We start from the raw sequence: 26342 nt of genomic DNA on the forward strand, positions 1-26342 counted from the left end.
CCCAGAGTCATGAGTCCGGAGGCCACTTCTGGCCATATCCGACTTGTTTGTAACATGTCTGTCTGTTAAATTGTTATAATGTTGCCATCGTTGAGTCTCGTCCAATAATGTGGAATCCTGCATCAATTGCCTGTTTATTTCTCTGGAACTGTATACTGGTGGACCTTCGGGAATATGGCAAACCTACCCTTCGTTTTAGCTTACGGCCCACAGCGCGCCCTAACCTTTTACCTTATACACTTTACGCCAACATTCCCTTACCCGGTTCGTACTGCACACGACCGATGCAGATCCAGACGAATTCTCTATCACCGTAAAATCTACGCGGTCACAGAAATATAATACTTTGTTTCTCAGTGTTTACACATCTAATATTGTACGATGGTCAGCTATCAATTTTTTGTAATACGTCACAAGTATGACGCAGCTACGACGGAAAACCTAATCGTTGCTTGCAACGAGCTCGTCTCTAGTTATCTCATCTGTTTTTAACAGAACAAAATTAGAGATTCAGAATGCAATGTGGTGATAACAAACATTATTCAAGGTCAATCGTCACCAGAAAATAATACGAAACAGAAACAGATCTAGAGGACTTTTACACAAATTAGAGTTAGGATCAGGTGTCATGGAGAAGTGAGCATTGTCACACGACGTGTGCTTTTGTCGTAATCGGGAAAGTGAGGGGAATTTGTAGAAAATTTAGTAATTAATAATTGTCTAACAAACCGTATGAAAAAATGTCAGTCTGCATTCGACCTAGTGGAAGATTGTATTTGCTGACAAGGTCGTTGTATCGACCATATTACGAAATAATGACTTCAATCGAGACTGTTTATAATCTTGTTTTATCAAGTTGAACTTGTTTGAACTTAAACTTCGTTACTTTCATCTTTTAGAATATGTTAATATGTAAAGCTTGCTCTTGCGTATCGAATCAGTTGAGAAACTAAAACTCCATATGCAGGTGATGAAGGTATGTTGCTATAGAAGTAAGAAAAGTTCACTATAGAATAATAGAAATTTTCACGTTTATCAGAAAGATTTGTTGTTAGGTTAACATTGATGTCTTTTTTTTTTAGAAAAATATCTCAAAACTAATCACTAAGATTATATTCTATCTTTTATTTCAGGTTTACTTGGATATATTAACATAATTATGGAAGTAACAATTGTTAATTGATAATACGTCGTTGATACATCTAAATGTCTAGATATATCCCAAAATTGAGGTTAATGTTAAAAGTCACTAAATCTGATTAACACTCAGATGGGTAATTTCAACCATGTTACATGTACATCTTTATTTCTATTACTTCTATTTGTAGGGACATTAAAAAGGCCTTAGAATCCTTAACATTTTAAAATATTTTGCATAACAGACCTTATCTGTTCTATCATGATCGCTACTGTCTGCGATAAAATACCTGTTCAACAGAGCGGGTCCTCGCGAGTGGTCTCCACGGTTTCCTGTGACACGTATTTTGGCAAACGTAGCACCCGCTCCTTTGAATATGATTCTTGTGTAACAAATACAAAGGTTTTAAATTCCTGAACGCTGATATTGAAGACAACTTTAAAAAACTAGAATGGCTTGTAAGCTAAGAGTAATTGCAACGGTCCATGCACTTCTGAAAGACGTTTTAATAATTATGTCTGACTGAATAAAACCTATTTAAATGCAAAACAATGGAACTAGAGGCCACTTAAAACCTAAAAAATACCAAACGTCAAAACATAACACGCAGACATTTTATTTTGTGATTGAAATACTAACAAATCCCATTAACATCTAGCTTGACATAACTAAATTTACTTCGATAGGAAATACTGGACAAATACACTTGGTAAGTACAAGAACACGTTTTCTCGCAAAAGCAAAACATGTTATAACAATAAAACTTAAATGATACATCAATTAGGAAATGATCAGAATACCGGCGTTTGTTCTTTCAAACTTCTGTCAACAGATTTAAATTAAAATCCAATATCTAATGTGTCAATTACTTGTACATTAAAGAAATGTGATCAGATATGGTTTATATTTTGATAATAAACTTCGTTTTGATCATGCGACACTGCAATCCAATTCCCGAGATCTTTGACGCAAACTGTTTCATTGGCATTAGGTTTCATGCAATACATTGTTCAATGAAAACCATATTTGAATGTTAATTAAATCACCATGGTCTTAGTTCAGGGGTTTATTTAGATCATCAACCACAGACAATCGACATACAATCTATAAACATTTTATTCAGAGTTTATGAATGATATTTTAAATTTGCTAAGAGTGGTGTGTACATAATTTTCTTTATTGTATTTACAACTACACTTTTTGGATCTAGAACAGGTATCTGTTGGGATGAAAAATGTTTGACCAAGAAAATTCGTTTGATATTCTTTTCTATTAAGAACTAGACAAATACTTTTAAATCATGTGCTTTTTTCTGGTTGAAAACAGTTTAACAGCACCTCGAATGACAACAACCTTTCGAAGTGTACGCAAATTTCTAAAGGGTCAACATGTGTCTTGACACAAAATTGTGTCTTGTTATATTGGGATATTTCTGTTCTTCTATCATTGTTCTCAACAATTGCGTAAGTAAACTTTTTACTTCTACTATGCTTGTTTTATACACAATCTTAGTAGCGTTATTGTTGATACAAAACAAATTCTTGCTTCATATGTTTTCTGTGTCTATTAAGTACGAAGAAGTTAATCTTCATAAGTAGAAAACTTACTACAGTCGAACATAAATACTTAGCTTTTGTCAAAAACCGTTCTTACTTTCCACATGTGGAGAAATAATTATTATTGTTGCGCGTCAAAGGCATAATAATTTAATAGTTGAAATAAGATATATTGAGCAGATGTGGAGATATTAAATATAATATGCTTATGAGAGAGAGAGAGAGAGAGAGAGAGAGAGAGAGAGAGAGAGAGAGAGAGAAATTTTATTTCTGATTGGTGAATGTGTATACAAAATTGGATAAACGAATGAACAGTGATCTATGATATTGTTTCCCAAAAAATTGATCTTTACCTGACAGTTCCGATTATCAAATGTTCAATGGATTGGAGAAGTGTTGCTTCTAAGATTATCATTTTGTAACTTAACTCAACATTTTAAAGCTGCGTGGTGCATTTTTTTTGGCTATTAGTATTACAGAATTAAATAATTTTCTACACACACCAATTATCTTCGAAGGCTATAACCTTTCGATTATTAACACAAGGGAATTAGTATCCTTTGAATGTTGAAAATATTCGAAGTTATTAAGAATAATTTCTTTATTGGAACATATCAAAATGCATCTTGGACATGGTCAGAAAAGAGAACCGTTTGAATTTGTTGCCTCAATGATTATGTTTCTTCAATATGTATATTATGCATATGCATCGATTATATACAAAACAAACTTCAGAATTATTGGTGAACAAAATGCATACTTGTTCAATTTTGATTTGCAAAAACATGTCTTTATTTATATCATTATCAAAGTCATAATACAGCCATACCCGCCTCAACGTTTGGGGGAGGAGGGGTTAGTATGAAGTGAAATAACGCGGTACCCTTTTATGTCAAGTTTTTTTTTTAAAAAACAAACCCTGCCCTCATTTTCGTATTGCAATACAATTGTAAATGGCCTAATTGAGAAAAACTGCTGCAATGTCTATTATGATAAACATTCATAGCGTAGCCATCGTTTAAAAGCGTACAGAAATTTGATATAAAATGGAACCAACCAGTTTTAAAGTTGACACTCGACATGTATCTTGTTAATTCATTTAAAGATACCGGTATTCGAAATTAAATGGAAGCATGGCTAATGTCGAGAAAAATCTTTATACGATGTTTGTAAAATATTATATATCTCTTCATTGTCTATGAGGACGATTGCAAGTCTCTTGTCCCTGGAGACAGCAATTATTAAGCGAAGACGGGAATAGCTGCTGTCGAGGGAGACAATAACCTCGCTATCGTTTAATAAATCAGTAAATGTGTATTATAGTATTTGTCGGCAATGCTGCGTCTAACTTACAGTAATGAAATATATTTTGAAAATACATGCACTTGTTAAAACTCTAAAGAGAACGTGACCTACTTTCATCCCCAATTTTCACCCCCATTCCTTATATCACGTGTCGTATACAATGTCTTGGTACAATCTAAACCAATACTACATTCAATTACAAGTTAATCAAAATTTAGCTCAACAAACTACTCATTAAACTTTAAATATGTTATTTTGTTAAATTTTAGGTATCGAACCAATATAATTGATTAATATATGCTTTGAATGCATGTTGAACCGACCTTTAATTATTACATGGTACACGGTGACATTTTTAAAGGTAGAATAAGCGATAAACATCATGTTCTTCACAGTTTACTTTCCAAAATATTTTACGACATGCAACGTAATAAAATCTAGATAGGAAGATAGCAGATACTGTTCGCCGACTGGAAACGTCTTTTCATATTACGAAACTATTTGTACTGGTCTCAATCAAGCATGCCAGGAATGCCTTTGTTAGCAGATACAACCAAACTGCTTGTTCTTTTTAAAGTGCGTTGCCGCAATGTTCATCTGAAACTACGCAATATATCCAACTTGTTTATTATGCTTGTTCGACACATGTATTATGTTGAATCTTTTTTGAAGTTTTAAAGACTTAAGTTCAATAAAAGAAAGACAGTCGTCCCTAAATATAATTTGTAGATATGAATTTGTTATAAAAGGAATTAACTATTTTAATACAAAAAATAATGTATAAATCAGTTCTAGATAGATTTAAACTTATTTGTTGGAAAATATTTTCTATTGGATTTGCTTTAGATTTACCTCAGATGGTTATCTAATGTGTTTAACATGTGTATATGTATTTTAAACAAAGCTAACCTGCATGTGCTGTAATTGCTTTGAGTGTTTATTCATTACATGTTTACAATTAATAGTAAGAGTGCAACACCATCTCAAATTAAGTTATTAGAAGATACCAATCATAGATATGACAAACGAAAACGTTTATAAACTAACATTAACTCATTAATTTTTTTGGGCAATATAGGCCTCGGTTGCCTCGGTTGCTTACAAAAAAGGAGCCAAGCTTCAAGTTTTATCTTGTTGGACACCCTCTAAAACGGCATGAATGGTGATCCAAGGGAACAGATGCTTACCTACTTTATCACCTAGTTCGAACTGAAACACAATCAATAAGAGGTTGCGCACATTATGTTATCCGAAAAGACGCATAAAACACCCTATGTTTTGTAAAATTTGTTTTCAGCCGTAACAATCTGGTTAGTTAGGTATAGGATTGACCAATTATTGCTTTTTTGAAATAAAACATCAAAGGGAAAAATAAACACGAGACAGTAGACGGAAGGCGGTAGCGAACATATAAAAAAAAACCACGAGTCAACACAGGCAACCCCAATTTAGCATGGACTTTGGAAGTGAGGGGATAACTGACGCTTGCGTTTGTCGTCACGGATTTGACATATTCTACATGACATGTAGTTTTGAAACATAGATAACGCCAAGTATAGTGCTAGACCTATTTGATACTGAAAACGCTTGATCATCGACACACTTATTGACCTTTTGGTTTAATAATTTAAATTGATTAGACTGGTTTTAAATATCAAAATTATACTTCATTTAAAACCAGAAGGTTTCAGTAAAAATGTACAAACTCGATGAAATTCTCATCAGTTGTGCAATATTAATAAATGCATAATTAATTTTCTTCTCTATAAAAGTTTTCATCTTAAATCACTTTGAGACACTTCTTGATTGCTCATATCTGTTTTGATGTTAATATCTAATAATGCGTTTCAATATTTCAGAGAAAGCTCGACGGATACAAGTTTCCAGTGTATACAACAACATTTTGTCCAAGAATTAAAACAGAATGGAATGAGAGGTCGTCGGCTCTCAACTGTAACAAAAGTAACGGCTACATGTGTTTACCGAACGATCGCTTCGATGAGCTTTTAGAGTTCTGTTACAGAGAACCTGTTGAAAGAATTCAGAAAGGTAAAAATGTCTTTCTCGTATTCAAAGTAAATGCAAACTTTTCATTTGTTCAGGTATCAATCGTGAACAAAACATATTATATATATACACTGCGATATTGTTTGGATTTAACTATGTATATATATATATATATATATATATATATATATATATATATATATATATATATATATATATATATATATATATATATATATATATATATATATATATATATTTATATATTCCTGATGGTCAATAGGCGTCAATTACCCTTGCAACATTGCATTACAACTTGTTATCGAATTACTTGGCTATTCCTTTTGCTTATACCGCTATTCCCTTTGGTTACACCACTTGGTTTAGCAACTTGATCAAACACCTTGACACTACATCACTTACATGTAACTTGTAATTGTCAAAATAACGTAACGATGTGTACCTAAATGCAAAATTTCCACCGATTCTAATAGTAGTCAAATGTTAAAGAGCACACCACGATGGTATTTTATTTCAATGCATTGCTTCTGCATACATTATACACTCTAAACAATACTGTAAACCAACTCCTATTCACGACGACTTTATTTTGCAATTTACCAGAGATGAAGTGGTTCGCAGTGTATCATAGTCGTATAAGTAGATATATTTAGTCAATCGCAGAACACATCTGGAGTTTTTCTCCATTTATATCAGAACGTGGCTCAAGGTTATAATTAAACCGACAGGAAATAACTCATTTCATAAGCATATATTGTTACATCCTCCTTCCTTAGCTGAAAATGATAAAAAAATCATCAAAGAATTAATTTAAAAAATTTGATTAAGGAGGTTGGCACCGGAAATAATAGTTATGTCAATCATCAAAAAATCACTTGGATATGAAGATGGGGTACTAAATTGTCATTTATTTTAAATCACATGTTCCTTGCCTTTTTTTTAAATATAGGACCCCTTACAGAAAATATAATTTTTCTGAAATTGACATGGCAATTGATAATCTGAAGAAATCAAACAAATATTTATAATTTGAACTATAATCAATTATGATTTAAATACAGTATGGAATTGAACACATGCAGTGACTATAAAAGTAAAATTTAAGGCAAAGATTAAAAAATTCTTGCTTTACCGCTGGCTTCAAAGGCCAGTACATAATGAACACAACGACAGATGTTACAAAAGTTTTGAGTAATCAAATTATAACGCAAATAAACTATAGTTATGTAATCTTTCCAATACTTTGCATAAAAATATATATACATTTAATGTCTCATTTAAAAGTAAAACAAGTAGGGGTCACATCTCAAATATTTGAGATATAGCATGAAATAAAGTAATTTTACGCCAAAATTAGAGTTCATTTTTTCTTCACTTCTATGAAATATTGGTTAAATATGCAAAAATATATTGTAAAAAATATCAAAATATTGTTTAAATGTGTTTTTTAGAACGTCATTAAAAATCGTAATACACAAACTATCTAGAAGTTTGGTATGCGCTGAAAATTAGGAACCTAAATTAACAGTACTCTAGTGAGTTATGAAAATTATTTATTTCCTCCTTGAAAACCTTCCGCCACAAAATATAGTCCGTAAGTAAACTCTGTAAGCATTTTTTAAAAACAATTTTATTCAATAAAGTTTATTTGGCATTGTAAAATATAAATATACTACTAGAATTAATATGTGATGCAAAATGTTTAGACTATAGGTGACCCAAATTGGCGACCAGAAACCTAAGGAGCGGGCCTCTTTAACTCTATTTGGTTCAATACAGTCGAAAGTATGATGTAGATAATATGATTAAGCGGTATGACATTAAGTGACAAGTAGTATATAAGAGAATTGACAGGAAATCTAACATGGAACATAACATTAAAACTAAGTAAGCATATATTGAACCAAGCTTCACCTTGGTAACACAGACAAGGAGTTATTATGCCCTTATACACTATCTGTGTGACCTAATACAAATCATACATTTACTTTATCAGGCACTTTGTTGGTTTGACTACCCGACCACTTCTGCTTACAACAACGGCTGGATCTGCTCGAATCAGCATTGGTTTGTAGAGTGTAGTATCTGATTTATCAACAAGTCGGTTAGGCTTTACAGGAGACTTCGGTGCAGGACCATGGTTAGTTGTTCTTGGCTTTTCGGGTACTGATTCTGTAACTTTTGGTAAGCAATTGTTCGGATAAGGTTCCGAGTTACCTTCTAGCTTTGGCGACAGAGACAGCTCTCTTGCAAAATGTTCTTTGCTTCTCCTCAAATGTCGCCTGTTTTTGTGGTATTATCACCCATCTCCCGTCCTGATGTTATAAGAGCGAATGTCTCAGTGTTCAAAATAGTTTTCTTCCAGATTTTTGTTTCCTTTAGGTCGTTCACGAACAACATTTCCTTGTTATAATGGCAATGCATTGGCCCCTTTGTTCTAAAAGTGTGTTTCTCTTCCCTCTCTATAATGGAGCCGTTCTTCGGCTTTGTCGGCGTACCGTGACTTGAGCATGTCTTTTGAGACAAGTAATAAAGTCTTAGTTCCCCCCCACTCCTTTTAGCATTTTCTTTGTTTCATATCTTTCTGTTCCCTTCTGAAATGTGGCAAAGCATTGCTCAGACACTGGTAGATGCTCTCTATAGTCAACATTGCTAACTTTCATAGGATCCTGCCATGTTCTCTGGCTGAGCTTTTAGATACGCTCTGGATAAGGTGTCAACAAAATACATTTATGTTCACCGTTTGTATTGTACTTCCTATTCAAATGTTTGAAGTCTCAACAACATTCTTTATAGTCTTTTTCGTGCGCTGTGTACATTCTTCTTGTGTATAATCTCAAGTGTCATATGATCAGATTCCACAACAACACGTCTTCCATAATCTTTCCATTAAAAAGGCAACTGCGAGAAACTACTTCTTGATTTGAACATAATTGAATTTAGTCTCTGTTAGTGATCTTGATACATACATTATTGGTTGTCCCTCCTAAAATAGGCAAGCTCCGAGGACCCATCCAAATGCATTACACCGCAAAGCTAACTCCTTATGTTCATCAAACAAGCTCAAAACTGGAGTATTTGACAGTACAGTTTTCACATCCTTGAACACTTTACAGTGCACCTCTACATCCCATCTGAAATGTGTATCAGCGTTTTGACTTCTTAAAACTGCCGTTATTTCTGAGAGTTGTGTCAAAATAGTTGAACACAGTTTGTCATCCCTAGAATTCGCTGCACTCCCTGTCTGTTGTTGCATTGCTTGAATTGCTCTCACCTTCTGAGGATCAATACACAGTCCATTTTTGGAAATAACGAATTTCAAGTACATGAGCGAGTCTACTTTCAGTTTAATTTTTTCCTTATTCAGTTTAATGTTTCTCTCAAAACATCTCTGAAGCAAGATCATCATGAGCTTCCTTGTCATTGTCTCTACATCCATAAACCAGTATGTCAAAATGAAAAGGTTTGATGCCATCAAGTCCTTCCAACAAATCTTTAATGCGTCTCTGGAGCAGTTTTCAGGAGCAGTTGATATCTCAAATGGCATCTCAACCGTCTGTATCTCTCCAAAGGCGTTTAAATGTGGTAGGAAAGATGCTTTTCTCATCCATGATTACATGTCAACAACGGAAAACATACGAGCCTTGCTTAAATGTCCTCAATTAGTGAAGTAATAATTTCTTTTTAGAGCTTGATTCAGTGGTCTTTGATTTATACATAATCGAAACTGTCGATTTGATTTGGGTGCCAAAACAAGGCTCGAGATCCAATCAGTAGGTTTTTACAAATTTGATGATTTCTAACTGTTCCAGTATATCCAGTTCTTGCCTCAGTTTATCTTTGATAGCAGATGACACTTTCGATTCCTTGCTGGCATCTTCAAAGGTTTTACACCTTCTAGTGTCATTTGGCTCACAGCTAATATGTATATAAACAACACAGTATGTGTTAGGTAGTCATATCGTACTTTTTCGGAGAGTGGCAGTATACCAAGCAATTTACTTACTCCTGACACCATGTATCATAATTAGGTAGGTAGATAAGTGCAGCATATCGCAGAAGTGGAGCACTGCTTACGTTATTCCAGATCGAGACTCAACAGTTACCAATAAGTCGTACAAGAAATGATTATTTCATTAACATCTATCGTTACACGCAGAAACTTATTTTCGCGACCAAATATTTTTAAAACACTTTTTGCTATAAAAACAATACGAAAATATTGCGTTTGCAGCGATATATATTAGCTATGCAAGGCCCTAGCGAACCTTCCGAAAATTTCTCGCAGTCAAATAAAAGTTGGTCTACACAAACGAGAATGCTACAACTTACAGTATATACCCCTGGAATAATATCGCACTGTATTTTCGTCATGAAAATACTGTACGACAAAAATTTTCAGAATGCCTGGCCTTTATTCAATAATCTATACCATACATCACTGTTTTAAGCTAGCCACGTATAGCCAAACTGTAAACAAGTCAAGGCGACTTTTAGGAACTACAAACACGATTATAGTTGTTTTAGCTTTATATATCTAAACTAAACAAATCCTTGTAAAACTATCTTTATCATGGGACCTCTTATCAATTCATTATTTACAGTGATTACTTATTAAATATACATAAGCAAGGAGAGATACTCCAGTAACTGTTTTATATTTATAGATATACCGATTTCTTGAAAGCTCATATAATGTTTTGATCTATTTTCAGGTTTTTGTTTATATTTAGTAAAAAAGGTTTCACTAGTTCATTCATACAGCTGCAGTCGTTTTACACAAGGATGTCATGATCACCCTTTTTTCAGCAATGAAATCTATAAGTGTAAGTACAAACACTTTTAATCATTGAGTTTGTATAATTAATATTACATGTATACGCTTCCTTACTGAATAGATTGATATAAGTGAATTTATTATCTGGCGAGACAGCAGCAATTAAATGTCGCAGGTTACCGTATTCGTAACTTGTTGACAGATTTTTTATGGTATATAATTGAATATATTTGTAGCCATAAACTTTAAAAATCAAACTTTCGACATTTACATTCTACATGTGTTTTACAGACCCGGCTTGTATTTCAATTGGAAATGGATGTTTCCTAGCTGAACCATCTTGTAAAAGGTTACTTTTTAAAAAATTGGTCAAATGTTTTTGAAAAATCTATAACAATAACAGAGACAGATGGCAAGGTTTCATTTTAAATTTATATTTTTAGACGGGATTGAGACATCAGATTTTAAATAAATATATATTATGAGTATTTACTTATCATTAGTTCATACCGCAATCCATATGTCATTGAAAATAATGTTAGGCAAAGAATCTTTTTAAATGTTGCTTTAAAACCTTTTCGTTTAACAGTAAAACATCACTTCGTATTCAAAACGGATCACGGCATTTTGAAAACGTCTCAACCAACGAATGGAATGGGAGTACAACAACTCACTTTCAGCTATCGTCAGAACATCCTCAGTTAGACAATACACCAATCAACGGCGATGACGACGCTCAATTAGTTTCAATAGTTTCAGAAATTCTAGGCTTCTACATAAAACGAAGTAAGATTATTATTTTTTGTCTCCAATTGTAAAAATATAGGCTATTGTAAGTTAACAAAAGACTCCCAGTTAAATATGTACAATAACCATAGCCGTTGTATCTGAATGTTTTGTGGAGTATTGTCGCTTTCTGTCTTATGATAATATAAAGAAATATTTATACAATTGATTTAAAAATTTTCATTATTGACTTTTTTTTAGCTAATTACTTTTAAAAAGGTTAACACTTTATAGATTAAGAAATTTTCAAATATAACTCGTATATTACTTTAAGTTTAGGGCAGCCGGGTTGTCAAAAAAATACCTATTATATTACTGTACTTTTACATTTTAAAGATGATGATTTAGCATTGATCGTAACGTTTTACCTACCAAGGATAGAATCAAAATATTTTAGCTTTGAGATTTGAATATTGTTGCTATATCTTTACACAGGGCTCTAGTTTATAACAATATTAATGTAGTCTAAAGATGGCCTCGACCATCAAGCTTTCTTAGGCTAGCTTTTTTGTACCAACTCATTAGTCTTGTATTCGATACACCTAGATACATTCGTTTCAGATATATAATCTAATGCCTATGGGTTATTTCAGTTATTTCAGTTTATTCATTTATTGAGCCTATTTCTTTTTAAAATATTTTTGCATTTGAGGAATTTTGAATGTTATCATATTTAAATATAAAATGAAGATCAAAGCGTTGAATATGAAGAATATTGTGAAGGTTATTTGATCCTCAGCCTAAAAGTAGTTTTTTTTTATCATAAAAATAGGATTTATCGCAAATTTATAAATGATATACAATGAAAACAAAATTATAATGGTATCTATGCATTTTACAAAGTTATTACAAATTTGACCACAATGGATATAATGAAATAAACCTACAAATTAAGATCAAATTAGAAAAAAAAACCCGGTTTAATCGATGTATGGGTGGCTCGAGCTTCTCTACCATTAAATAGTAGGTCTCCGTTGAACCACTAAGCCTATCAGTTCGTTAAGTTGCTGTGCATACTTTTAACACTAAAAGACCGATTACATTTGTCTGAATAAAAGGCAAATTTATTGTACAAATAAAAAAAATCCGGGTAATTTACTGTAATCGAACATTGCTGAAGATCGAATATCATTAAAGTTTAAAATATCTACGCGAATGTCGCTAATAAATGCAACCTGGTTAATACAAATGCGTTTGAAATCTTAATGGATGTTTTTCCCTCATCGACATTTAAATTTTAAATGCTAAATTTAAACCCGCCTTCTTACATGTATTGTACCCAAACCTCAAGTATTTGATTTCTGGTTCTTATAATACCAATACTCAATATTCCATGAAATATTGATATATATTTACTCCTACCGTAGTGTTCTATTAATTCATGATGACATGTGGTTTATATATTCGTATAATATCACAGCTAAAAGACGTGATAGTAAAGGTTATTTAATTTTCATTAATACGCATATTAATTAATTTAAGAAAAATACATCAACACACTTTTTTTGGGGCATGCATTGACTGACCTAGTTTTACTTTTGTAAGATTTGAATTTTTAAGCAAACAGTGATTAATGCTAAAATAATATCATTGATGATACCTTTTAAAGCAGACAAGGTAGAAGTGAGGTCAAGAGTTTATAATCCATTTTCTTTCTAACAGTCTATTTATGGCAAAGTTCATTATCATACTCGTGTTAAAACCAGATGCTAGACAGCTACATTGAAAAGTTACCAAGGAAAATCTTTTTTCATGTTTAGTGCTGAGGTCTATACTACTATGGTAGAAAAATTTATGGATTTTCACAATAAGTAAGAAAACATACTTTTTACTAAATAGGCTTAACTGGATTAAATAAGAGTGTCAGGTATGACACATGATGTTACGAAGTTAATTGTCTTAAACATATTTATTTACAAAGAAATTAGTAGCATAATCGAAAAAGGAGTTTCAGAAGATAAAATTATTATAATGGCGTACAAATATTAATCAGTGCCACAATAACAAATAGAGCTTAGAACGTGTCTTGACCATTAAAATAGTTGTGGAATTTCACACTTTTCAAAATAGAAATAAACAAAATAAAAAGAAAAATATTATGTTTCAGAACAATACAATTTCATACAATATTTTTAATTCAAAGAAATTTAAGATATTAGATTCTCTTTATGTTATTTTGAAATTTGAAATAAACGTTTTATATGTGATTGAATGCAATTATGTAAAACATTGTTAACGGTTGAAATATATGTGTGACAATAAATAGCGAGTTGACGATGCATCAAGTTGCGTATAATTTTGTTACGAAAACCTTAACTGCCTGAATAATATATAAACTAATCATGTAATTTTATTATGATATTGGGTTTTTAATAATAAAGACATATGATTTTCAAACATACTGCTCTTTGTTAACGAGAACCAAAGTGTGTTGCTTCTATCATCTTTTGTACACCATACATGCCGTTTTGGGTATTAGCTCACCTAAACCAATTGCTTCAAGTGAGCTTTTGCAATCACCTTATGTCATTTTTTTAACTTCTGTCTAGCACAACGTACAAAACATCCTCATGGAAAAGAAATTCTAATTTATTAAAGTAAAGAAAAAAAAAACTTTTTCAAAAGGGAGATAATAGATAATAACTAAAAAAAAACCAAACAGGGTCTTAGTCTGAACAAATCGTCTTCTTAATAACATCTGAATCAGAAATGCCAATATTTTACCCAAAAACTTGTATATAAAGAGACAATTTTAAATTGTTAAAAGCTCGATCCCCCAAGGCAGCTACTAAAGCTCCAAAAGGGGCTGTTATTTCTACAAAGACATATGTCAGGAAGATGTTTAAAACATTTTCTAAATATCTACATTGTTGCAATTTGTGGGATTACAGGGTTGCAATAATGAAATTCATATAAAAGCACAGAAAGGGGCTGAAATTTTATCATAGCAATATGCAGGGACATGTTTAAAACAGATTCTCAAAAACCACAATTCTACAATTTGTGAGATAACTATGCAAGCATTTCCAGATAGTGTACATTCCCCACCATTCTAACCCTGACCCCCGGACCAATACTGGGACCCAAAGAGGGGTTTAACCTTTTATATACAAATGTAAAGGATATGTTTGTAAAATCTTCTCAAGATCTGTAAGGTTGCAATAATGAAATAAGGGAATCATCTACAGACAATTTAGAGTGTATATTGTTTTAATTTTAACCCGAAACTAATACTAAGGTCCCAAGAGAGGTTAAAGGTTGAACACAGAAAAATATAGGAAATATGTCTAATACAATTCTTAAGACTACGCAACAATGTTACGGCGTCCCGGGGCTAAAATACGGCTGGAAAACGATATTATTTGAATAACCGCAACAATACTTTAACCGGTAGTATTTCTTTAAATATAAGATATCTTTGTTGACAACGACGTTAAACATTTTATTTGATGCATTTTATGACGTCATATGCGCTTTGTAATCACAATCCTAATATTGCAAATGATCTATTCAAATAACATCGGCGCAGGTGATTAATGACATTAAATCATAAATACTTTTATGGAAAATCCTTTATTATGTTATATACTTTTAAGTTCTTGCTTGAGCTTGAAATAGATATTTCGTTTATGAAATATATTGTTGAAACATTCCATAAAACCATGAAAATAATGCACAATTTTGCTTATCAAAAGCGATTTACAAAAAATCTGGGTAAATCCGTAGGTTTCCCTAGCACAATTCGCATTGGTACTTATATTCTCTACCAATTTTACGTTAAATATATTAAAGTATGTTACTCTTTCACCTGCGTCAAGCTGGTTTTTTCCATTCATTAAATTTCTTCATTTAGTTGTTAACATGTAGCAGGGAGAGTCTCCAACCCACTATTTTATAAATAGTCTTTTACTTAAAACGAAGCTTTAAAACTGCCGATTTTTTGATATGGATTTTAATATGAATGAATTTGTTTTACGTCTAGCATTAACGGCAGCATCTATGTAATGGAAACATGCGGTTCTATTACTGGTTTGATATAATTAACTTTTAACGTTACGATACATTCCCTGAAAACTATCGACAAAAATGCAGATCGTGACGTCAAAGTTAATTATGACGTACAATCTCACTTCAAACATCCTAAGATAGTGCAGATTGTAAATCGTACAAACTGTACCCTCCGAACTAATACCTAGCCTCCAAAAGAGGTTCAAAGTTCAGCATTAAATTATATAGAAAAAATTAAAAACCTCCTTTGAAGAGATACATGCATTCGTGTCTAATACATATTTCTTTTTCGATATCGTCAACATCGCGATGTATACAATATTGATACGATATCGATTTTACCTTGTCAACATTGCCGATATATCCTTGCCGTTAACATCGTCCTAATCGCAAAGTTGACGATGTTGAACCGGTATCGAGCCTACATTGTCGACATACCAGTTTTTTTCCGTTAACATCACCGACATCGCAACTTTTAAGATGTATACGACATTAAACCGATATTGAGTTTACATTGTCTACAACAAAGATATTTCCTGCAATATATATTCACTGCAATGTGGACGATGTCGACGATGTAAACAGGAAAGAAGGCAGACGATGTAGACACAATGTCTACTTAATGTTGATCAACATTGCGATGTCGAAAATATCGAAGATGTAAACAGGATATAAACAGAACTATGTTGACACGATGTTCACTCGATGTCGATCAACATTGCAATATTGACGATGTAATACAAGAAAGAAGACGCACGATGTACATGTAATCACAATTTCTATCGATACAGGAAAAATAGGTACAATGTAGACACGGTGTTGACTCAGTGTCTACAAAGTTTGCGATTCCGACGGCGTAAATAAGAAGGAAGTACATGTACACATTGTACACACAATGTAATTGTACACATTGCAATGTCGACACTTTTGATAAAGATCGTGCATTGGGAATACCTCGATAAATGCTACGCTTAGTGTAAATAGGCAACCTCAGGTCTTGTTATTCTCATATATATATATGTCTCAAAGACCATCTTCGATTTCTTAAAAGAATTTATAGATTTCAAGTTTCTTTAACTTTTGATATGTTGATGCTTTGTATGATAGTATTGGTCAGATGATACCTTTTAGATCAGAGAATATCTGTCCAAAATAAAGGCTTCTTTTTATGAATTGTTTTTAAATGTTTCTTGGGATGTATAAGAGTTTTCGAGAGATTTACAATATTTTAGAAGACATTTATTTTTAAAAAAATTAGAAAAAAAGAATTTTACAATAACGATTGTCTATGTGAGCGATGCAACTCTTGGGTCCTCGTGATTTAGAATATAAATAGTTTCGGTCTTAAAATTAAAGAAAAAAAAGGTAATTAGTTACCAGATAACATAGAAGCAAAATTTACTGTAACAGGGGGAAAACACTGCAATTCAACCTTTTAACCTTAATAAGAGTTTAAATCACTACTTGCATTCGTGGACTTCAGGAGCGTATAATATAAACTAGGTAGTTAAACCCATAGAGACATACATTTACTTTTCGAACCATGTGCAAAGGCTTAAAACTCAACGCGAATTTCACTTTAACATGGAGATAATGCTGCAATTCAACATTCTAAACAACGTAAGAGTTTTAATTGCTAGTTGCGTGCAGGGATCTTCAAAAATGCCCAAGAGGCAACTATAGACATCCTTGACAATTAGTGTTGATGAAAAGATGATCAAAATATGCTCTTTTAAAATATATAACCTCGATTGGAATCATCTTCAAGCAAAATCTATGGTCGATACAATGACTTTGTCAGCAATTACAATGTTTCATGAAGACACATACGGACTGACATTTTTCATACCTCAAACTCCATTATTTATACTCCGGAGTAACTATGTTTTTTTTCGCTTGTCATGATCATGGCAATGAGCACACGGAGGTTCTACCGTTCAGCAGGGGATGTTTACTCCCCCTTGATACTTGATCCCACCTCTATTGTTTTAGAGATCCGTGTTGCTCTGCCTTAAATTATTTGTATTTCGCTTTTTTGATTTTCGAGACGGTTGACAGTTTGTTATTGTCATTTTTACTATATTTAACAAATTATAAATTTATAGGGATTTGGCGATTAATTCATGGTGCTGATGAATGCATTGCTGCATCAATGCGATTAAAATTGCCCGAAGCAGATACCATTAAAAAGCATTTTCTTGTTTTCTTACCAGTGACCTCGTGTGAAAGTAAAAGGCATTGATTAAATTAACTGTGTTAGATTACAAAAAAATATTAAGCCTGGCTATCCAAATCACACTAAACACTTTAAGAATTGTGTAACCTTACAGTATTTGTTACTTAATTTAATCACTATCTTTTAAGGACTTGATGGTCGTTGCCTATTTTTAAATTTCTGAGAAGAAATTGCACAGATTTTTTCTTCTTCAATGTATCTTACTTTATGGCTTAATATCATTTATAAATTTAAGTTTAAATAGTAATGTTATAATAGTAACTGTTGATAACTAGCATCTATTTGTTATAAACTATTTCAGGTTAATGTTTCCGTCACTTTTGACAAGCTATAAACTACATTTACCTCTATAAGAAATTTTTTGATTGATAACAGTGGAAAACTCCGAGATCGTTTTTGTTGACACATGGTTTATTGCTACTCAAAGTTATTAACACGAACAAAAAATTCCTTAAAGATTGATACTGATAAATATTTACATATGTTCTGCATTGAGAAGTACTCGGGCCACCTTGCACAAATATTCAACATTATCATCCAGGTACTTTCTTGTCGCAATGGAATATCTCCTAAGACATTTTATTTTTTAACCTGTGTATTAAACATTTCAAACACAAAAGTGCGTTTCAAAGGGAAAATCTTATGATTTATAAACATTGAATTATTAAGCAAAGTCTGATTTTACAATATCTTTGGACTGAGTAAAGTTGGTGTTTTGGCGCAACTTCTGACAAGATTACAGTGTGACCGTAAAATTGATATAGCCTAATGCATAAATGTTTCTGTTTGAAAGAGTTAATTCTCAATTTTTGCCAAGATATCGATAATTATGAGCAAAACACAAACATTTGAATTGTTTTGTTTTCTTTGTAACAAGAATATCAACTATGCAGAACTAATGGTGATGTAGAAGGACCAGGAGGAGAAAAACTTATAAAATCAAACAATGAAGCTATAGATATTATTCAGAGCAAAGAAGGTACATATACGCTATCTCGGATTAATTTATTTCTGTATGATAAAATTTACTTCATATTACGTTTACAACGTTTCGTAAAACTAGATTCATGTACTTTTCTTTTTTATACCAGTATATCCTATTTGTTATAGAAATACATAGAGAGGAAGAATTTGAACCGTTACTTGGTGACGGAAAACCTGACAAGAAGAGTACAGATAGTCTTGAGATGGAGGAGATTAATCCCAAATCACAAATCACAAGGAATTCAAAAAGTCACGAAGGACAATTACCTACATCATCTCTCAAAGAAGACAAGGCTACCAAAGTTCAAGGTATAGATTCAATTCACAAATCTAAAGTTATAAACTTTAAGATGTACCTGTATTCACAATTGTAACATACTACACTAATACATGATTTCTTTAACTAAAATGTCGTTCTTACATAACTTCAGTAGCATGTAAAGGGTGTTAGATGATACTTTGATCTCCTTATATTCTACTTAAAAGGAAATGCTAGTTAACATGTACCTCTCAATTCTCCAAAAGATGCCAATAAACAAAAACCAAAACAAAATACGAAAAAAAGAGTTTGACGGTCAAAATCTTCCACGGTACTAACATGTCATAAGATCGCCTCTCCTTGATTATTATTTTGTTTATGTTAATCAATAAATCTAATAAATGCATTACTTTTTTGATTGTTCAGAAAGAATTTGTCACAAAAGGTCAGCATACCATAATAAGGGGTAGTTTATTGTAGTATCTTCCTTGAATGCCAAGAAGGTAGATGACATCTTAATGCTTATGTGTTAAAGAAAGCAACAAAAATCATTGACAAATAATTTTACACTGACTGCAACGTCCTGTTTCCCTTTAACACTATACTGGATAATTATGCCACAGTTAAGGTTGCATTTTTGCGCCCGCTTATGTTGAAGTTTCGTACAAATCCATAAATACCTAATAATGGAGAGATAAGCTGCTTTTCTATAGAAATAAATATCCAGTAGAAAAATAATAAATCCCAGAAAAGAAATAAGAGATCTTATTTATATTGGATGTGCTTATCCCCAGAATTATACAGGAAAATTAAAAAAAAAATATCCTGCGGATTAGAGACCTGTGATCTAACTTTCCTTTCTTATCACTTTTATTGAAAAAAGAATTACTTAATGATATCCATCCATGGACCAAAAATCAAAAACAGTCTTATTAGGATTTGCACACAAGACATTTATAAACTGTATTTTTAATAGTTGTGGCTGTATAAATGAATGTTTTAAAAACGTCATTAATCAAAATATTTGTCTAAATTTCAGTAGGAAGACCACGTTATACCAAATTAAAAAATTGTAAACATGTACTCTAATGCCTGTATAAACTAATTTAAGATTTGAACTGGTGTTGCGTATAAAATTTTGAGTAAAGGTCAATTACTTATAACATAGATGGTTTTACGGATTTTTTTTTTAAAAACCCATCGCACTGTTTTAATTACAATATGTTGTTTACTAGCTATGTAAAGCACACATTTCAGATTTAAGGAGGTTGGCAATTGAAATACTAGTAATATCAATCATCCGAACACATCTTGAAAATAAAGATGGGGACTTCGGATGCTTATTTATTATGCTCCTTCGAAGAAGGGAGGGCATGTTGCTTTGCTACTTTCTGTCTGTCGGTCGGTCGGTCGGTATGTTGGTCGGTCGATCCACCAACAGTTTTCCTTTATTTTCTATGCAGAGGATGATTATATTAAAATGAAAATTGGTAAACAGGTTATTCATGATAATATGTAAGTCAAGTTCGATATTGGGTACGATCGAGCATTTTTCGAAAGAGTTGTGCCTCTTGGACTTAGAAAAATTCAAATTCCAATTATTTGCAGTTTTAGTTCAATTTCTTTGCAGATTCAAAAGGAGGTGGCATTTGTGACATATGTCCCGTGCCATTTTTTGGAAATATGGGGCCCCAAACAGAAAAGATAATTATTCTAAAATTATTTCTAAAATTTGGCATGGAAATTGATTATTTTAGGAAATCAAACAAATACTTATACTTTTAACTATTATTTTGTTGTGATTTCAAAATATAAAGTTGAACAAATGTAATGACTATAAAAGTATCATCCAGATCAAAGTTTCAAAATCCTAGCTTTACTGATGGCTTTAAATGCCAGTACATAATGAATGCAACGGCAAATGTGAATGTTGTTACAATATTTTGGCGTAATCACATTATAAAGCAAAAAAAAAAAAAAAAATAGATATTCAATCTTTCCAAAACTTTGCTTACGAATAGATATGTATGCATTAAATGTCTCATGTAAAATTGAAAAAAATATAGGGATTACATCCCACAAAGTACTAAGTGCGGTTTTGTGCAATTTTTGCCCCCCAAAATCAAAGTTTTAGAAAGAACTTTAAAATAAAGTGAAAGATAGTTAAAATCATATTGGAAATAAAGGTGTAAAAGGTTATCACCACAGTGACGTCATAATTTAGAAATGACGTCATGAATATTGCATTATTTTGATAAATTAATGTTTTGTAGCAAAATATGGGTGTTTTCCGATGGTTTTTTGACTGGGAAACATCGAGCGCAGGCTTGCTCAAGTACCATTTTTAAGTATAATATGTATAACTATCTGAAGAAAAACATGTTAAAATCGCACTTGAGCAGACCTGCGCTCTATACTTCCGAATGCAAAATATAGAGCAAAAATGAGAATATCTTCATTTGTTTGCAAATTTGCGGGAACTAGGTCATTTAAGTGACGTCATAGATAAACAGCGAGTGAGCAATGATGACTAAAATCAAGATTAAAGTTATAGGCATCCTCTTTACAATGGTTTGTGAAGATTTCATTTTTATACAATACTATTTAAAAATTGGTTGAAATTGGGGGCAGATATTTGACCATACCGCATATAGTCCTTTCAGAAATGACATGAAATAAGCTGATATTAGGCAAAAATTGGACTTAATTTTTTTTCTTGACTTCTATGAAATATAAGTTAAATATGCTAAAATATGATGATAGATATATCAAACATTTATTCAAATATGTTTTTCAGAACAACATGAATACATCGTAACACACCAGCTATATGGAAGTTTAGTCTGCGCTGAAAATTAGGAGGCTTAAGTAACAATACTCTTAAACTATTGAGTTATGAAAAATGTTCATTATCTTCTTGATTTGCCAAAAAATAGTTTCTTACTAAACTCTGTAAATATATAATTCAAATTTACAATTTCATTCAATATAATTTATTTGGCTTTGTAAAATTTTAAATCTACAAATAGAATTACGCAGCACAGTTAAGGCTTTCAATAAATTCCGTTTAGACAAAAAGTACGAGAAATGTGAATTATAACATCACAGAAATTACAAATCTCGAAAGTACTTATTAATTTATCTATTAGCAAAATTAATTTAAACTTTTCCTTTAATTGAAAACAACAAATGCTATTACTTACAATTTTGATGTCCGTTATATCGTATACGCTGAAAATAAGCGAGATGTCGTTCTCGCTGCACTACAAAATATGTCGTCTTATGCTTTAAAATGACGCATTAAGTTAAATCATTGAAAGCTATCATGCAGTTTTTTTAGCGAAGAGAAATAAATGTCATAGATTTACGGGAGACTATAAATGAATATTTTGTTTAACGTTATTATTAGTAGAATGCTACACATATAGTTTTATTTTCATTTTGTTATAAGTATGCATTGTATAAGGAGGCAGCCTCGTTTTGTATAAAATATCAGTCATCTTAAAGCTGACTACCTAAATAAATCACTTAATTGCAAGGTCATACACTTACCTGATCCTGATAAACTTTTACATGTGAATTTGAAATAGGCTATGTAACTTAAAAACGTCTAAAATCCTCGTAAAATCTTACAAATTAATTAGTTTTGTTTAATGAAATTAACCATGTGACCTTTAAAATTATTCAACATATGCATTATAAATTTCTTATAAATACTTATTCTTTCAAATAATCTTATCTTAAAAAGTTCGCAACGCTTTTCAAAATCTACTTTATAACATTAAGTTATTTTATAAATCAGTTGTTAATTTTGACATGATTATGCCCTAGCAATATTGGATTTTTTAAATGACCTCAAAACCACAAATACATCTGCTTGTAACATGCGACTGTCATATCACCTGACCACTGTGAACATAAAATATTGTATATATATATTTAGAAAAATATTGCATTTGAGTGACTGTTATTGATTTTAAAAAGGACATACCAGTAAAGAATACGTGTTTTTATCACAAAAATTTGCCGATATTTTTATTGGCTGCCTTAACTGTACTGCGTAATATATGATGCACAATTTTCAGACAAGATGTGACATAAAATAGTTACCCAAAAAGAGAGGAGCGAACATCCTTAAGGGGGATGTGCCGCCATCTTGTACATCTAAGGATGAAAATGTAAACATTGCTTGAACTGGCTTGTTTCAAACAAACCACAATTGTTGCTAGCAGATAAAAAAACATTAAATATGAGGCCTGACATGTTGTTTTATATGCAATTAATGCATACAAGAACAAAACAATACCTTTTTTTGTCAGTTATTTAAAAATTTCAATTGCATGTGGCCTTCTTTTTGACTAAATATGTAACAAGACAGTCTTATTAAGAGGCGAACGCTTGATGCGGGTATTGCTGTCTAATGAGACCTAGTTTTATAATGTTACAGACTGTTTTAGATTTTTCATTGTAGAATCAAAGCTTGAAAGAGACCTATTCGACCATTGGAAGCAGGACGACCTCTGTTTTATTTCAACAAAAGCGTGTGAAGAAGTAGAAAAAAATGTAAAAAGCAAGAGCCTCGTTATTGTAGCTGGTCACTCAGGATCCGGAAAGTCGGCCATTATTCAACACATTGCACTCAAGTACAGGGAGCAGGGCTGGACAGTAAAACGAGTGAAAATGGTTAAAGACATCATGCACGAATATTCTGCAAGTCGATTTCAAAAAAATAAAACCATTTGTGTTTTTAATGATCCATTGGGAAAAGAATCGTTTGATGAGCAATTAAATAATTCATGGCAGACATATGAGGAAGAATTAAAGATATACTTAAAAACAGCAAAACTTATTATGTCGTGTAGAAATCACATAATTTCTGATACTAGAGTGACACGTTATCTCCTGAATCATACACACACCGTAAACATCGATGATAACAAATATAAATTATCAGTTGATGAAAAACGACAGATTTTGACAAAACATACATCCAATAAGAATATGTCTAAAAAAGATTGTGATAAGATCGTTGAAGTAGAAATGTATTTCCCGCTATTGTGTAAATTGTTTTCTAGCAAAGAGGAACACAAAAATGAGAGTATAGAATTTTTCACAGAACCCGTAACAGTGCTAAAAGAGGAGATAAAAGAGTTCAGCAAAAAAGACAAGGGTAAATATTGTGCTTTAGCTCTCCTTGTTCTGTTTAACGATAATCTTTGCGTAAGTGAGATTTTAAAAAATGAGGACACAGAAAACAAATTTAAACACACGTTAAAACTTTGTGGATTACCAGATATGACACCACTTTCAGCTATTGGAGACAATCTTTACTCCATCAAAGATTTTTTTGTCAAAAGAATTGATGACACGTATCATTTTTATCATGATTTTGTGATGGAAGTTACTACCTATGTGTTTGGAACAGATTATCCCGCTGAAACAATAAAATACGCCGATATCGGCTTCCTCAGAAGAAGAGTAAAGTTGGGAAATTGTGACAAATGCGACGACTCGTTCACTATATATCTAAATGACCGATACACTGAAAAACTTGGAGAAAGGCTTTATACTGAACTGTTTGGAGAACGCCTGTTAGATGTTGTACTCAACCCTTGTCTAAGGAATGAAAAAGTAATTAAAGTACTGAAAGAAAAGATAGCTGAATGCCCTGAAAATCTACATAAGTTGCTAGAAACAAAGGAACTTGCAATTAACAAACAAGAGCTTGATAGGGCATCTAAAAACTTAGTTTTCACTAAGCTTTTCTTTTTGAATTTAGAAAATGAGGTATCGCCACTTTTTGCATTGATTGCCTTTTGTCATACAAATCTATCAACATTTTGCTTAAATACCCTACAACAATTGCAAACCGATGTAAACAGCTGTATTTCTGCATTATATTGCAATGGCTCAACAGATTTGCTATTTACTATCTTTAAAGACTATGCAAAAGAACATTCCAGAAAAATATGGGGAGGACTCTGTCCTATTCACATTGTATCTGTGTTCCATAACTATGAATTACTTGGTGAACTGATAACGGTAGGTGTGGATGTCAATCAAAAAGATGACGATCACGGTGGTTTTACGCCCCTTATATTAGCAGCTGGTAACAATTCTCAAGAATACAGAGATTATTACAATGACAAATCAGTTGCAACGCGAAGAGATGAAACTGTACAACTCTTACTGACCAAAGGAGCAGACATTAATTTATGTATGGAGAACGGAGCCAGTCCTCTCTATATAGCTTGTATAAACGGAAATGATAGCACTGTACAACGTTTAGTGACAAATGGAGCAGACATCAATTTATGTGAGAAAAACGGAGCCAGTCCTCTCTTTATAGCTTGTCAAAACGGACATGATAGCACTGTACAACTTTTACTGACTAAAGGAGCAGACATTAATTTATGTATTGAGGACGGAGCCAGTCCTCTCTTTATAGCTTGTCTAAACGGACATGATAGCACTGTACAACTTTTACTGACTAAAGGAGCAGACATTAATTTATGTAAGAAAAACGGAGCCAGTCCTCTCCATTCAGCTTGTATAAACGGAAATGATAGCACTGTACAACTTTTACTGACTAAAGGAGCAGACATTAATTTATGTATTGAGGACGGAGCCAGTCCTCTCCATATAGCTTGTCTAAACGGACATGATAGCACTGTACAACTTTTACTGTCTAATGGAGCAGACATTAATTCATGTATGGAAAACGGAGTCAGTCCTCTCTTAATGGCGTGTCTAAAAGGACATGATAGCACTGTACAACTTTTAGTGACAAATGGAGCAGGCATCAATTTATGTGAGAAAAACGGAGCCAGTCCTCTCTTTATAGCTTGTCAAAACGGACATGATAGCACTGTACAACTTTTACTGACTAAAGGAGCAGACATTAATTTATGTATGGAGGACGGAGCCAGTCCTCTCTATATAGCTTGTCCAAGCGGAAATGATAGCACTGTACAACTTTTACTGACTAAAGGAGCAGACATTAATTTATGTAAGAAAAACGGAGCCAGTCCTCTCCATTCAGCTTGTCTAAACGGAAATGATAGCACTGTACAACTTTTACTGACTAAAGGAGCAGACATTAATTTATGTATGGAGAACGGAGCCAGTCCTCTCTTTATAGCTTGTCAAAGCGGAAATGACAGCACTGTACAACTTTTACTGACTAAAGGAGCAGACATTAATTTATGTGAGAAAAACGGAGCCAGTCCTCTCCTTATAGCCTGTCAAAACGGACATGATAGCAC

At 32.4% G+C, this 26342-nt stretch overlaps 1 protein-coding gene across 1 annotated transcript in view; it reads left to right on the plus strand.

Moving 5' to 3' along the window:
- LOC128181879 (uncharacterized) overlaps positions 1 to 26342 on the plus strand; it is a gene marked incomplete at its 3' end in the record, with an annotated part of 105442 nt that overhangs the window by 74262 nt on the left and 4838 nt on the right. The window contains 1 exon segment of the mRNA XM_052850434.1: positions 25247 to 25876. Within this exon segment, the coding sequence (XP_052706394.1) occupies positions 25247 to 25876 (630 nt within the window).

This window comes from Crassostrea angulata, chromosome 4 (assembly GCF_025612915.1).
Source record: "Crassostrea angulata isolate pt1a10 chromosome 4, ASM2561291v2, whole genome shotgun sequence".
Classification (NCBI taxonomy): domain Eukaryota; kingdom Metazoa; phylum Mollusca; class Bivalvia; order Ostreida; family Ostreidae; genus Magallana; species Magallana angulata.